This window comes from Mus caroli, chromosome 4, assembly GCF_900094665.2.
Source record: "Mus caroli chromosome 4, CAROLI_EIJ_v1.1, whole genome shotgun sequence".
Taxonomy (NCBI): domain Eukaryota; kingdom Metazoa; phylum Chordata; class Mammalia; order Rodentia; family Muridae; genus Mus; species Mus caroli.
The window spans coordinates 129920854-129935303 of NC_034573.1; the positions used below are offsets into that span (position 1 = coordinate 129920854).

The 14450-nt window shown below is 53.8% G+C and overlaps 1 protein-coding gene across 1 annotated transcript in view; it reads right to left on the minus strand.

The window, feature by feature from the left end:
* Positions 1-4694, minus strand: part of Igsf21 (immunoglobin superfamily member 21) — a 219527-nt gene extending 214833 nt beyond the window's left edge. Inside the window, exon 1 of the mRNA XM_021161084.1 lies at positions 4179-4694. Within this exon, the coding sequence (XP_021016743.1) occupies positions 4179-4248 (70 nt within the window). The 5' untranslated portion in view covers positions 4249-4694. The remainder of the gene's footprint in view (positions 1-4178) is intronic.
* Between the last annotated feature and the right edge of the window lie 9756 nt (positions 4695-14450).

Here is a 14450-nt window from a genome sequence, read left to right on the forward strand (position 1 = left end):
GGGGAGGAGAGGGGAGGGGAGGGGAGGGAGGGGGGAAAGAAAGAGGGGGAAGGGAGGAAAAAATAAGGGAGTGGGAGGGGAGGGGAAGGAAAAGGTGGATGGGAGGGGAAAGGGAGGAAGGGGAGCAGAAGGAAAAGAAGGGAGGAGGGGAGGGAAAAGAGGAATGAGAGAGACATTCATCTCTTCAGGAACATGTATACACACACACACACACACACACACACACACGCACACACACACACACTCACTGGGATGAGGTCATGCCTGTTGGCCCTTCTCTTTGCAGATATGCCCTGCCCCCCAGCAGATGCCCACTGATTTTCTTAATGATGACAGTGTCTAGCAGGGACACGCCCTCTCCCATCTGTGCAGATGAACACACTGAATAACCCTTTCACCTTGAGTTTGGTGAAGGATGAAGTACGCACACTGGATCTCTCAGCCAACCTCAGGGCTGGGCCCAAGGAAGGAGGGAGTGTCAGACTTCCCAGGGAGCAGAACCCAGCCTGGGAAGCAGACAGCACAGTGCTGGCCCCCTGCTGATCCCTTACTGGCTGGGTGACTTTGGCAGTCACCTAACACCCTGTGTCTCAGTTTCCTCCTCTGCAAAATGGGACTGGTTTTATGTCTCAGAGAGGGGATAAGTATTAAAGGAAACATGAAAGAAAAAAACCACGTAGCTAGGATATTCACCACTCCTTCCCCCACTAGGCAAAAGATCTGCTTCCCATGGAGCTGTAAGCATCAGTCAGGATATCCAGGCGGAGAGGCATCCTTAGAGGGCCCCTGGCAGCCTTGGCCAGCATACCTGGAAGGCTGCTGCCAAAGGGAACGATGGAAAGAGAGCTCGGGGCAAGGCCAGGAGCTCTGCTTGTCTGTGATCAATTTTAAAGAGTGGTTCCTCAGTTTCCTAAACTGTAGCAATAGGTTTGTAAAGCCATCTTGTAGTGGGAAATGAGGACATATCGATACAATGGAAGTTATGAAAGAGAAAAGCCCAAATTCAAAGTACCACCCAATTCCAGGAAGGGAGTGGTCTTGGGTTGCTTTAAAAACAAACAAACAAACAAACAAACACACACACACACACACACTGTGAACCAAGACTATTCCAGCCCTGGGCACTGATCTCCATCTAGGGCAGCGCAACTGCACAGCTCCCTGCTCAAGGCACTGGGATATTAGGGGTTGAGATGAAAGCCACCAAGTTCAGTGACCCCGGAAGTCAGAAGTCACTCCAAGCCTAACTGAAAAGCCCCAATTATATAAGTTTGACCTCCCAGGAAAATGTTCTTGGATGTGAGGAGGCGTGGCTTGGAAAGGGGCGGGACCACGGGGACGTCCACGGGTGAGATAACTAGACACCATTCAGTCCTCAGCAGTGGATCGGAGGCACACGGAGGAGTGTGGTGTCCTCACGCGGTGGGGCTTAGAGAACACAGAAAGGGGATCATCTATGAAGCCCATCTCCCTGCAGGCAGTCGCAGCTCCGCATCATCGTGAGCCTTATCCAGTCACCCCTTAGACCATGTCTGATTACACCCAGTTGCAGACCAGAAGCTTGCAGGCCCGGCCCACCCTCTCCACCCTACCCCCACCCCCACCCCCAGGTTCCGACAGGCCAGGTTTCTGGATCCTTTAGCTCTAATTAGGTCTTCCCAGAGCCCCCTGCTTTCAGCAGAGAATGTTCCAGAGCGTAACTAGCCAAGTTTAAAGAGTCTCATCGCTCCCTCTACCTCCTCAGCCCGGCTCTTTTAGGGTCACTGTGCAAGTTCAAGTATGCAGCTTCCCATTGCCCAGTTCAGAGTGCTTCAGGGAGTCCCTAGGCGATGTTGGAGACCAGAGAAACAGGCCTTCTTTGAAGAGCCTAGTGGTAGGGAGTGGGGTATGGGAGTGATGCAAAAGGTACACAGCTCTTTTGCTCTGCCACTTCACTCCTCGTGCCCTTCCCGCAGCAGTGACTGTGTCCCTCTCGGGAAAGGCCAGTGAGTCTCTGAGTGCGATGCCTGAATCCACCATCTCTTCCCGGGCAAACCCCTGGCTGGTTAGCTCCGCAAAGCTACGCCAGGTGCACGAATCGTGGGCATTACCGCCGCCTGCTAAAAGGGCGCCCTCCTCCGGCCCAGCCCGCCGCTCACGCTCGCGAGGACTCTCCCCTTGCTCCCACCTGGCAAGGTGGCACCTAGCCTGGAAAGGGAAACTGGATCCCACCCAGAGGATTTCGCACCCCTATAGAGAAGAAGAGCCTTGGAGCCTCAGGGGTTCCTGCGCCCAGCACAAGTTTCGAGTCCGAGATCTGGGCCTGCGGAGCTGAAAGGAGGCGGTACCCCCACCCACGTGCCCTGGTTCCACGCGTTCACCCCGGCTCCCGGAGCAAGCCCTTCCCGCAGCCTGCAGAAGCTAGCGAGCCGAGCCAAAGCTCCAGGGCGCCTAAATAGCTCTCCGCAGCCAAGCCGCTCAGGCGCCAGCTCGCAGGGTGGGGTCCTGACGCAGTCGGGGTTCCCCACCCGGTTCTTCCCCTCCCCTCCCCCCGCTTCGTTACACCGTGTGCATCCCAGGTTGAGAAGAAGGGGAGCTTCCCGTTCGGTCCCCAACCCCCAATCCTGCTCCCTGCAGCGTCCAGGTGAGGGCTCCCGTGCCTTTCTACAAAGCCTAGCGTCTTCTCGGTGGCGCTGGAACCCGGAGCCTCCCACTTGGAATCTTTCCCTCTAGAGACATCCATCTCAAAGGGGGAAGCTCTTGTCCCCAAAGTTACAGAGAGATTTGATATACTTCAGAAAGTATAGGCACCCAGAGAGGGTAGGAGGGACAAAGTACCTGCCTGACATCCCTTTGGGTCTCCACCAGCTTCTCCCCCACTGCCTACAGGATCACCTCCCAAGGCTCAAATTCTCCCATTAGCGGACCAAGCTCTCTCTTCAAAGACTCAGGCGATTGAAGGGTGTAGGTTATTTTAGAGGCACGCCCCTTGGAGGACAATCTCAGAGCTCATATAGGTTTTTTTCAGTTTGCGGGACAAGAATTGACCCTCCACCGCGGCCTAAATGGGACAGAGGCCAAGGCTCCATCGGAGACAATGCCTACTTTTTCCACTCTCCCACCTCCCCGGGTGGCCACGCTCTGATTTCAACACCGGTGGTTGGTTGTGACTTGACCTGGAGAAGCTTCCCCCATCCCCTACCCCCCACCCCCGCCCCCACCCTCTGGAATCCCCCACCTATGACTCTGTTGGCCCTGCCTCCGCCCTGCTGGGCTGGCATCTGCCCCCTGTTCCCTGCCCCGAAGGCACTGGGGCGTCAAGTTCGACTTCCATATCATTTAAGACCCACCAGAGGGCGGCGCTGGGCAGGGTGCCCCTCCTCCCAGGTAGCCCTCACCATACACTCTAGAACTGCCCCGCACTGCTGGCTCTGGGCAAGCCTTTGAGCTCCAGTTTCCTTCATCTGGTTCAGCCTAGGCCATGACCAAGCCCATGCGGGACACACACACAGACGCGAGCCATACTGTTGGAACTCCTCCAGCCCCAGATGTGCTCACAGTTCCCTGCCCAAGTTCCCTTGATCTGCACCTGCTCCCAGACCCAGAGCTTCTAGGACCTCAAGTCCTGTACTTCCACGTGTAGCTGGGTACACTCCTGCCCAGCTCTAACAGAAATACAGTCACCGGCTGTCACACAGCCCTCTAGAGACCAGTCAGCACACCGGGGATCGGCGTGAACCGCCACACCTCAAACACCCTTTCCTTAACAGGCTCCCACATGCTGCGACGCTCACACACTTACCCTCCTGAAGGAGTTCACACCCCCAAACACTCAGACTTTCTCTCTCACCTCTCCATGCAACTGATCTAGACTCTCTGTTACCTCTCTCTCACACACACACCATCACACAGCCACATCTAAATGTACTCCCGTGCCCTCTACACACATAGATGATTCTCGGACACTCACAGACCCAACAAAGACACACACACACACACACACACACACACACACACACACACACTGGCACAGACCCACGAGGGCTTTCTCCAAAAGATCTATCCTCTCTTCGCTACACGGAAGCCCTCCTGGACTCTGCCTACAGCCCGAGACTCCCAGAGCCATCCGGGCCCGCGCCCTTCTCGGTCTTTGCGCGCATCCCCCGGCCCCGGGCTCCCGCGGGAGCCCGCACACTCACCGCGTGCCAGGTCCAGAATCGCGGCGAGCAGCAGGCAGGAAGCGCGGCGGAGGCTTGGAGCAGCTTGCATGGTGTCCAGAAGCTGGCGACGCTGGCCGAGGCGGCGGCGGCGGCGGCGGCGGCGATCGCGGTGGCGGCGGTGGGTCCCCTCGCCATGGGCTCAGAAGCGCTTGTGACCCGGGCCGCCGGCCGTGGCGGTGACGAGAGGCGAGGAGAGCCGAGGGGAGGTCCCCATGCTACTGTAGCCGGGCTGCCAGGCTACCCGGGGCTGCTCTGGGCTGTACCGGGATGCTCCGGGCTGCACCACCAGGCTACTCTGGGCTGTAGTAGGATGCTCTGGGCTGCACCAGACGCACTGGCTGCTCCGGGCTGCACCGGACCTGGCTGGGGCGCGCAGCTGCTCCTGGCTGGTTGGATGCGATCGGCGGCCACGGCGGCCGGAGTCGGATCCGTGGCGGCAGTGGCGGAGTTTGGAGCCGAAGCTCTGCCCGCGCCGCCGCGCTCTGCCCAGCGCTCGCTCTTCTCGCGCCCCCTCCTCTCCCTCCTTTCCTGCCGCCCCCCCCCCCCCCCCCCCCCCCCCCCCCCCCCCCCCCCCCCCCCCCTGCGCTCGCTGCCGTATTCTACAGACTTTTCTTTAATCCGTTCTGGGCTGTTCGGCTCTCGTCCGCTAAGCCGATTTATTGCAGAGAGGAGAACTCGCCCCCCTCCCTCTCGGCTTCTACCCTCTGCTCCCCCCCACCCCTATCTCATCACAACTGCTTGCTTGTGAGCCGCATCCTCCCATACACACACACACACCAAGCTTCGCTCCACCCGAATCGCCCTCCCCACCCCTCCACCTGGCCGTGTCCCTGGACGCCCCTTTCCTCAGCTTGGTGGATGCAAGTACCCTTTCTCCTTCCAGGAGAGAGAGATGCTTTGCCCGGAGGGATGTAGGTCCTCAGGGCTTGCTTTGACACCTATGAACGTCCTCCTTAGGGGCTTTCGGAGCTTCAGTGTTCCACAAATAAGGGCTACCCTCCAACCCGCGCCCCGCGCAGTACAGCTGCATTGTATGTGCAGGCAGGACCGGGCAAGGGAGGCATCGACTTTTTCTTCTGCCTGAGACCAAGATGTCACTTTTTTTTTTAAAATCAGGTCTGACACCCCAGCTTCTCCACCTGAGAACCGGGGTGGGGTTGAAACTTGTGTCAGATCGTCGCTTTGATAGCGACCCACAGATGCGCACACACCATTGAGCCTGGGCCATCTCCCACGTGAGAAAGAGGCAGGTGCTCCTAGCTCTTAGGGTGGGGGTGGGGTGGGGGTGGAACTACACAAGGGACCAGGAGTTAGACCATCAAGTTCCAGAACCAGAGAGTGAATCTGAGTCCCCAAACCAGGACCCAGGTCTCCTTATTCTTCACTCTCCAGGGAAGTCCCAGCTTCCCTCGCTTTACTAAGCTGCTGCATCCTTGTTGCTCAGTTTACTTAGCCGGGCAATGGGTACACTGGCAGCCCCACTGGCTGCAGGCCTTGGGAGAGGGGTGGGCAGTGAGTAATGGCCTGGCAGGTGCTACTGGGAGAGGGTGCTACTTGTGCCAGGATGCCCCACGGAGTGACCCATTCTCTTCCTTTACCCTCTGCAGCCTTGGCAGCACATGGTCTTTCAAGGCAGCTAGCTAGCTAGCTGCAGCTCAGGGTCGCTCAGCCTCCCTGCTCCAGGGAAGGAGCGATTTGCATTTATTTAGATCTGAGCGAATACGTTCACCTGACAGGCTTTAGAAGGATCCTCTCAGTAAAATAATAATAATGATCGTAATAAACCCTTATAAATAGGTGTTTGATTACAGTTTGTCCCTCCGTGGGTATTTTTTTTTTTTTTTGAATCAGACTAATTGGTTGCTAGCCTGATTGGGCTGGATCTGGCTTGAACACTGGAGTCTTGGGCCTTTATCCTTTCCCTGGCTGTTCTCCACTCCCCCTTGCTACGTCTCCAAGTCTCATCTTCCCCAAGCTACTGAGGGGTGAGCTTGAGGGCATCTCCCCTCCCCTCCAAAAAAAGCTCCCCCACCCCCTGCTAAGCCAGCCACGGGAAGAGCACAACCCTTGCCTGTCTGATCCTGCCAGTCTCTCCCTCCCACCTCTCTGCTTCTGGCTTAGGAAAAAGCTATGCAGGATTCTAAGCCCTCGGTGTGAGAGGTTCCCTGGCTGAGGAGCTCCAAGCCCAGATCCCCCCCACCCCCCACCCCCGTGCTGGGCTAGTCTTACAGGAAATGCATGCATTGCTGTGTGGCCTTCCATGCTCTTGGAGTCTAGGTGCAACAGGAGGGAGCCAGGTGAGGGAGGACAGGCAAGAGTTCTTCAGAAGGCCAAGTGGGCGTGGCTTTCTGGCCACACCCACCTACCACTGTCCTTGAGGGAGGAGCTGAAAGGAGCAGGTCGTTGGTGACACTACCATCAGTCCCATGCTTAACCAGCTGGGAAAGAGGGCCAAGGTATTGTCTCCATGGAGTCCTCTAAGAATGGCGTCACTGGAGAGGGTGGAAAGGAGAAAAGAAGTTTGAAACCAGGGAAGTCTGATTTCACGGCTGAGTGTCTTGGGCCTGGAGTTTTTTATACCTTAATGGACCCACCTTTATTCCCAAATCATCTTCACTATCCACGCTGTCCTTAAACATTATCCTGTGGAGAAAGTACTGTTCACCCTGGCCCGTGGCACATAGTAGGTCTTCACTGAGTATTGGATGGATGGAAAAATGAATGAAAGGCTGAATGAAGTTGGATCACTGGTTGGTTTGTTCCTTAGCACTGAGCTCAAGCTGGTACTCGGTGGGTGCTCAGAGGCAAGCTGTAGCCATGAACCTTCTCAGAGATCCAGGATTGTGACGCTACTCCACCCTGGTGCAGAGTTGATTTCCCTTGGAAGGGCCAGGCTGCCAAAGCACGCCTATTACCATATGGTAATGATAATAGCAACAGCCCGCCTCCCAGCTCGGCCCAAAGCCCCGCCCCTTCTGCTCCATAAACCACAGCACTGGAGTCCTTTCTTCTGCTGCATAGAAAGGTGACTCTGAAGCACAGTCAGTTAACAGGGGGCTCTGGGAAACTGAGGCAAAGGAGAAGTCACCCAGGGCAGCCACAGGCTTTTCATTTAGTTTATGTCTACTGCTGCCCGCCAGAGGCGGTGCTTGCAGTTTGCTCTCCTGGCACTCAGACTCTCGAGTCACAGTGGACCACGCCTCTCTCTTGGCCTCAGGTCCAGTAGGAACCGTGAGCCTCTAGGCAGCCAAGGTGCAGCGATCTGCCTGCCCGCCCGCAATGGTGAGCAGGGCCTAATCCTCTGTCCTTGGTGCTGACACGGGCTCTCCCGACAGAGGGTGCTAGCACAAAAGCAACCTTCTCCGCCCTGCTCCAGGGATGGCCACCCGGAGGTCACGATGGAGCTTTAAGTTCTCTTCTCCAGGGACAGGGTACCACTGGCTCTCACAGCCTTGTTTCCAGAGGGTGGGCTTTGTAGGTTTGGGGACAACTATTTGGTGGAGTAGAGAATATGAGGACCTGCCTCTGAGCACTGGGCGCTGTCAGGGACTTCAGCTTGTGAAACAGTAACAGATCAGTGTGTGCGGCATGACTCCTATTTTAAAGATGAGAGGACTGAAGAACAGAGAGGTAAAGCAGCAACTTTTCCAGGGCACAGCTAGTGATGGACTCAGGTTCGAATGCAGGATCCACTTCAAGCTTTTGCATGCTCTCCTTGGTCACCTGCAATAGCCACACAGGGATCCACATGCATACATACACAGGGGCTCGTGTGTGAATACACACACATGCCAGATGGACAACTGTCATGAGTCCATTGTGTCCATTTATTGGATCCCATCTAATCATCGCGAAAGTCCTCCATGGCAACTTTGTGTACGCATGACTTACAGATAAGGAAACTAAGTTGCAGAGATGCCAGGTGAATCGTGAAGATAGGGTAAGGCAGAAGATTCTGAGCATAGGGACCAGGTATGGGCTTCCCTGTGCCGGGATGATCTCTCTCTCTCTCTCTCTCTCTCTCTCTCTCTCTCTCTCTCTCTCTCTCTCTCTCTCTCTCTCTCTTTCTCTCTCTCTCTCTTGCTTCTCTTTATGCTGGCAATCAACACCACCGGCATACATCCCACGCAGGACCAGTTTATCTAAATAACACAACCAGAAATGATGGCAATACCCAAACCGATTGTGAGCCAGCCACTTGGAATTAAGCCTTACAGACTCATCCTTAACAGACTTGGCCCACCTACATTGTCAAGACCCCACATATTCTCCTAGAAAAGGACGCCACAGGCTGAGGTGGTAATCTCCTCACAGGACACGCACAGGGGTGCTAGGTATCATTCACCCAGATGAGGGAGTTGGAGGCCAGTGTTCCCCACACTGGGTCTCACACAGAGACCATTTGTGAGCTTGTAATGAAAATTCCTCAAAAGAGGGTTTCATGGCTAAGTCTACTTGGAGAATGCCAGTAGTTTCCTCTCAGCCCACAGGGGCACAGTAGTTTTGTTGGGTGGGAATCTTTCTGCCTTTGCTTCTCACCCCTCTTCTTATCAATTCTTATTAACATCCATGTCCCCAGGTGTCTGTGACAATAGCGGACAGGTGACAACAGTAGCAAATAGAATGACCACCGCTGACTGATGACATGTGTCTCTAGCTAAACGCAGCCTGCTTGTTTGGATGCTTTGCTTGTACTAGTTAATCAAGCTCTGCACAGCCCTGTGGAGCAGACTCTATCTGTGGCTCCATAGAATACACAAGGAGATGAAGGGACAGATAGTGAAGTCATTGCCTAACGCCGCCTACCTGGTATATGGTAAAGTTGGCATCTAAAAATAGACGACCCCTTGCTGATCTGTCTCTCTGCTTTCTGACCTATGTTTTCTAGCCCATACTCTCCAGCCCACCTCTCTATGCTGAAGTTGGAGATATCTGTTCTTTGTCCTCACAGAGCATTGTGGGCCTAATGTGTGCAAGACCACAGGTGATTCATCTGATCATTTGGGCCGAGAAAGATGGAAAGTGACTGTTGGGAGGAAGGAAGGGATAGATGGATGGATAAATGGGAGGTTGGATGGAAGGGTGGATGGATGGATGGATGGATGGATGGATGGATGGAAGTATGGATGGATGGATGGATGGATGGATGGATGGATAGATGGATGATGGATAGATGGAAAGATTGTGGGTACACAGATAAAAATGGACAAAAGGCTGGGCAGATGAATGGAAAGAATAGGTGATAGAGATAGACAGGCAGACAGACAGACAGACAGACAGATAGAGGAATAGATAGATAGATAGATAGATAGATAGATAGATAGATAGATAGATAGATAGATGAGCATAAAGGATAATGGATAGATGGATGGATGGATGGGCAGTGGAGTGGATGAACAGGTAGACAGATCAGAAAAAGGCTTAGTGGGTCCACATAGAGAGGTGGTGTGGATGGATGAATATAGATTAGGAAATATCAGCAGGATTTATTCTTTTCCTGTACACTGTGCTGTCTGGCTGTGAAGGAGCAGGACAGCAGATGTTAGTCATTGCCAGAGGTGCCAGCAGATGCAGTCAAGTGACTGAGCGAAAGCATAGGCTCTGGGGTCAGGAGCCTAGACTTAAATCCCAGTCTCGACTCTCAGAAAGGCGATTCTGACTGGAAGATAGGAAGGAAGCACTCTCTTCCTATCCACGGTGACAAATTCATTGGTCACCTACCTGTTACATGCCTGGGCCAGTCTCCTCCTCGCCTGTGAAATACAGATAGGACTAGAGTGACCAGTGTGGCTTGTGATCACATCAGAAGATGCTCAAACCACGAGGATCAGCTGTGGCTGCTGAACTGGCCCTTGAGGCAGTCAGCAACGCAGTGCTGTTATGACCCACGGTTTGATTGCTTCTGTGGTCCTCAGCCCAGCATCCTCTACAGTGGTTCCACTGAAGAAGAGTGGGCAGACTACAGTGTGGAGGTCTGAAGAGACTTGCAAAGTGTCGGCCATAATACAAAAGCAAAGGAGGAAAGCCGCTTCATTTCCCCCCTGTGATCCTTTAGAGCATTAATCCATCCATTTCCGGTTTCGGACCCTTGTCTCCGGGTTGTCATTTCGGGGCTGATAAATCTGAGGTCACTCTTGAAATCCTCCCTTGTCTACTTTCCCTCTCACTCTGCAATTTTGAAAATCGCCGATAGGTGGCGCCATGGAACACGCGATTTTCCCGGTTTTTTTGTTTTTTGTTTTTTGTTTTTCCTTTCCTTTTGAATTGGAGGGCCTGTAGTTCATAACACGAATCACCTTCTTAGTCACAGATTTCTTAGGTGTCAATGTTTCCAAGGCAAGGCATGATATCCCCAGACGTGCTTCCTGTTAGTCCATTTTGTGATGGGCGGGAAAATACTGTAGAGGAGAAACTGAGGCCCCTGCAATTTGTATGGAGTGGGCACCTTGTTCCCACTACAAGAACAGAGATTTTCCCACTGTGAGCCTTGTCTTCCCAGGTCTCACTGAACGTTCCAGAAGGTCTGGGCTATTTTACCTTGTTCCCTGAGAACTCTCGTGTTATTCTTTTAGGCCCCAGTCATTTGGTTCTGGTTCACGCAGGGCAGGGTCACATGGTTCTGGTTCATGCAGGCCCAGGTCATGTGGTTCTGAAAGTTGAGCAGGGAGGTCTGACTATCCGAGTTAGTGATGCAATTGGGAACCTAATGGCATGTGTGCCCGCAGGTTTTGGTTAATTACAGAAGCCATAGGGTAAACCCCAAAACCTCTGCCCTCTCTACAACCCGCTTTCTGCCTGTGCCTTCAGGTCCCAGAAAGTGTCAGAAACTCCTGTCCATTTACAGTATGGACAGGTGATTTTGTTTCTGTGGGCTTCATGATTCCCGTTGGGAAGAGGCAAAGACTGGGCAGGATGTCAGCCATCGGTGACATCCTGCCCAGCAGGAATCCACTTTCTCCTCACTTCTGTCTCCTTCCTCCTTGGCCACTAATGAAGCAGAGGTGTTGTTTGTGACACTGAGCTGGCCTTTCTGGAGGGGGGTTTCCAGGTTAGCTAGAGAAAGAGTAGTCTGGGGGAAGAATCAGTCATGGGAAGCATTCCAGACACACTGGTGACACCAGAGACACCACCTAAGGCAGCTGGAGCCTGGGAGTGGAGACCAGGTTTGTCAGCATCTCTGGAGACAGCTCAGAGCCATGTGTGGATGAGAACCATGGTGGGGAACTGTATGGATCGTGTGGGAGACAGTGAGGAGGGTGCACGGGTTGATTGATCCTGGGATCAGGTCATGTTTGACATTTGATCCATCAGGATGACCATTTCCCAGATCTCAGGGGGTTCCTGACATCCTAGCATCTCCCAGGCACCACAGGCTGCCATGGGAAACTGATTAAAACAGACCTGCTAACCCCAGCAGGCCACCCAGCTCTCCCTCCATGGCTGCCTCTGGTCCTTTTGTGCAGGGGAGGGGGGTGACCTTGCAGAGAAGTTACTGGAGAATGAGGCTACGAGCTTTTCCAGAAAAGGAGGTGTAGGAAGCCGAGCAGAAAGCCCCTCATTCCTCAAAGCTAAGGTTTCTTGGGAGGGAACCAATGGACACCATCTGGAGAGACAGAGACTTGCTCATCCTTCATATGACATCTTACCAAGGTGCCCAGGTTGGAGCATGACAGCACATAGCACAGGTTCATGTGCCCAAGCCTGTGTGTGTGTGTGTGTGTGTGTGTCTGTGTGTCTGTGTCTGTGTCTGTGTCTGTGTGTGTCTGTGTGTTGTCTTCATACACAGCAGAAGAGGGCATCAGATTCCACCACAGATGGTTGTGAGCCACCATGTGGTTGCTGGGAATTGAACTCAGGATATCTGGAAGAGCAGCCAGTGCTCTTAACTGCTGAGCCATCTCTCTATGCCCCGCCCCTGCCCCAGTTGTTCTTAAAGTTCACCACTACTACAAGGGAACCAAAGACCATGTAGGCTTACCAAGCCTAGGCTTGAACTAGTGGCAGGGACCTATCACAGGACCTGCTCTGAGTCCTGAGGAGCATTCGGTTAGCAGGGCTGGATGCTGACCTGGGGTGCCCACTATCACTTGCTAGTCAGCCCTCTGTGCCTGCGCCCCACTTGGTTTCTGCCTTCCAGGCCCAGCTTGGAGTCCTCCAAATCCTCTATGCTGTAGCCTCAGAGTGGCTTCTGTGACCTCCTGCTCCATCTGAGGTCACTGCTGGGACACCGCTCCCCTATCTCGTATTCTGGGGATCCAATTCAAGGCTTCATATATGCCAGGCACATGTCTGACCACGGAGCTACAGCCCTGCCCTGTTTGCTTTGTTTTGCTTTGTTTTGATACAGGGTCTGCCCAAGGTTATCTAGGCTGACCTTGAACCTAATGCTCCACCTTCCACCTCCTAAGTAGCTGGGGTTATAATCTTGCACCGCCAGCAGCCAGCTCACTCTCAGCCACCAGGCTTCATTTGCACTATTGCCTCTGACTGGAGCACACACACACACACACACACACACACACACACACACACACACACACATTCCTACTCCCTTGCCCCACCCCTACACAGGAGCACTTCTGCTCAGGAAGCTGGCCGATCCTTACTCAGGCTCAGAGAGCTCAGCTTTGCTGCCATAGGCTCGGGCTCGGCACACCTGTGGCGATGGCTTCACAAGGCTCTCACTACGCTGTGCTGCCCCAGTGGGCGAGGGGAGGTAAGAGAAGGGCAGAGTGTAGGGAGAAGGGAAGGCTGGTGTAAAGCCTCAGTCTGGGGTAGGGCTCTGACCCAGCATGCAGGACAGTCGCTGTGCTGGGCAAGGCTATAGCAGCAGGTGAGTGCTTAACAAACAAAAACAAAAACCCACCAAAGGTGCTGGTCCTTGATCAGACAGACACCTCTCCCCTCATCATAACCTCTGACTCTTAAATCATGAAGTGGCTCAGGGATTGGAGTGCTTGGTGGTCATAGCCCCTGATGCTAGCAGGCCTCTGTCGGGGAGTGAGGCTCAGGGTGTGAGAGAGATCTGTGTGAAGAAGACATCCCAGAGCACTGAAAGCAAGGTGCTCCCGGCACCTTCTTCTACAAAAGTCCAGAACTTTGTTATCATGACAGTCAAACCCTCCCTCCTCCTCACAGACCCCTTGCAATGTCAGGAGGGACGAGGTCTCTCCTGAGAGTCGTTCTTCTCAGTGGTTCGATAAGTCCCATATTTCACACCCCGAGTGGCTGCATTTCAGTGGTGGGTGAAGTGGTTTTATTTTTATCGAGCACGCAGGCATATAAATATGTACGAGGCACACAGAAGCACTTTAGGGTCTCTGAAAGGATGCTCTGAGAGAGAGGAGGGGGGACGGTGTGACAAGTTCACACAGGGCACAGATTCCATGGGGACAAAGATGCCAACATCGTCCATGGCCCATCTCCTAGAGGGATATCTGCCCTTAGGCCTAAGCTGGCTTTCCCAGAGCAAAACTTAAACAATAAAGCAAGTTTTTTTTAAAGATCTGGGTTCCCACCTTGACACAGCCACATAGCAGTCCAGTGACCTTGGAAAAGGGATTCACCCTGTGTCTAGCTTGGAATGGAGAGCTGTACCTGAGGTTAACTCTACCTCCCTAAAAGCTTCCATTTTTTTCTCTTAAAGGACAAATATGAAGAATTTGCAGCAAACCCTGAGAATGCTAATATCCCAGGCATAAGAGGCTTATCAGGATTCCTCCCCAGCCGCGCTTCGTGATGGCGCGGGCCAGCTGCGGTAATGCCAGCAATGGATGCTCGGGGCGTTCCTGCCTCCTCACCCCCGGGGAGAGGAGTTGGGGAAGGAGAGCAGGCGCAGATCTCCCGTGATAGGGCCTAGCGCTTTACATACATTACTGAACTTGAACATGGCAGTGGCAGTGCGTGGGAGGCACGATTCCTGCTTCTGGAAGAGGTCGGCGGTCGGTAAGACAAAAGCGGCTAATGAGCCGTAGGGCCCAGGCTTGAGCGAAGGTCACTTCGATGCTTTCCCAGAGGTGGCCGCGTGTAACTGCTCTCTCTTGGAAGGCCACATCACACCACGGAATGCCGAGCCACGATGTTCCACCACGGAGCTGCCAGAAGGGCCAACTCGTGGAAGTGAGGGATCTGGAGACATCTGTGGAAGCTGATTTTCTCCTTCTAGGGCTGGCTCTCATCAATCTTGGGCCAAAGCAGACTTTCGTCCACTGGAGGGAGAGAGAGAGAGAGAGAGAGAGAGAGAGAGAGAGA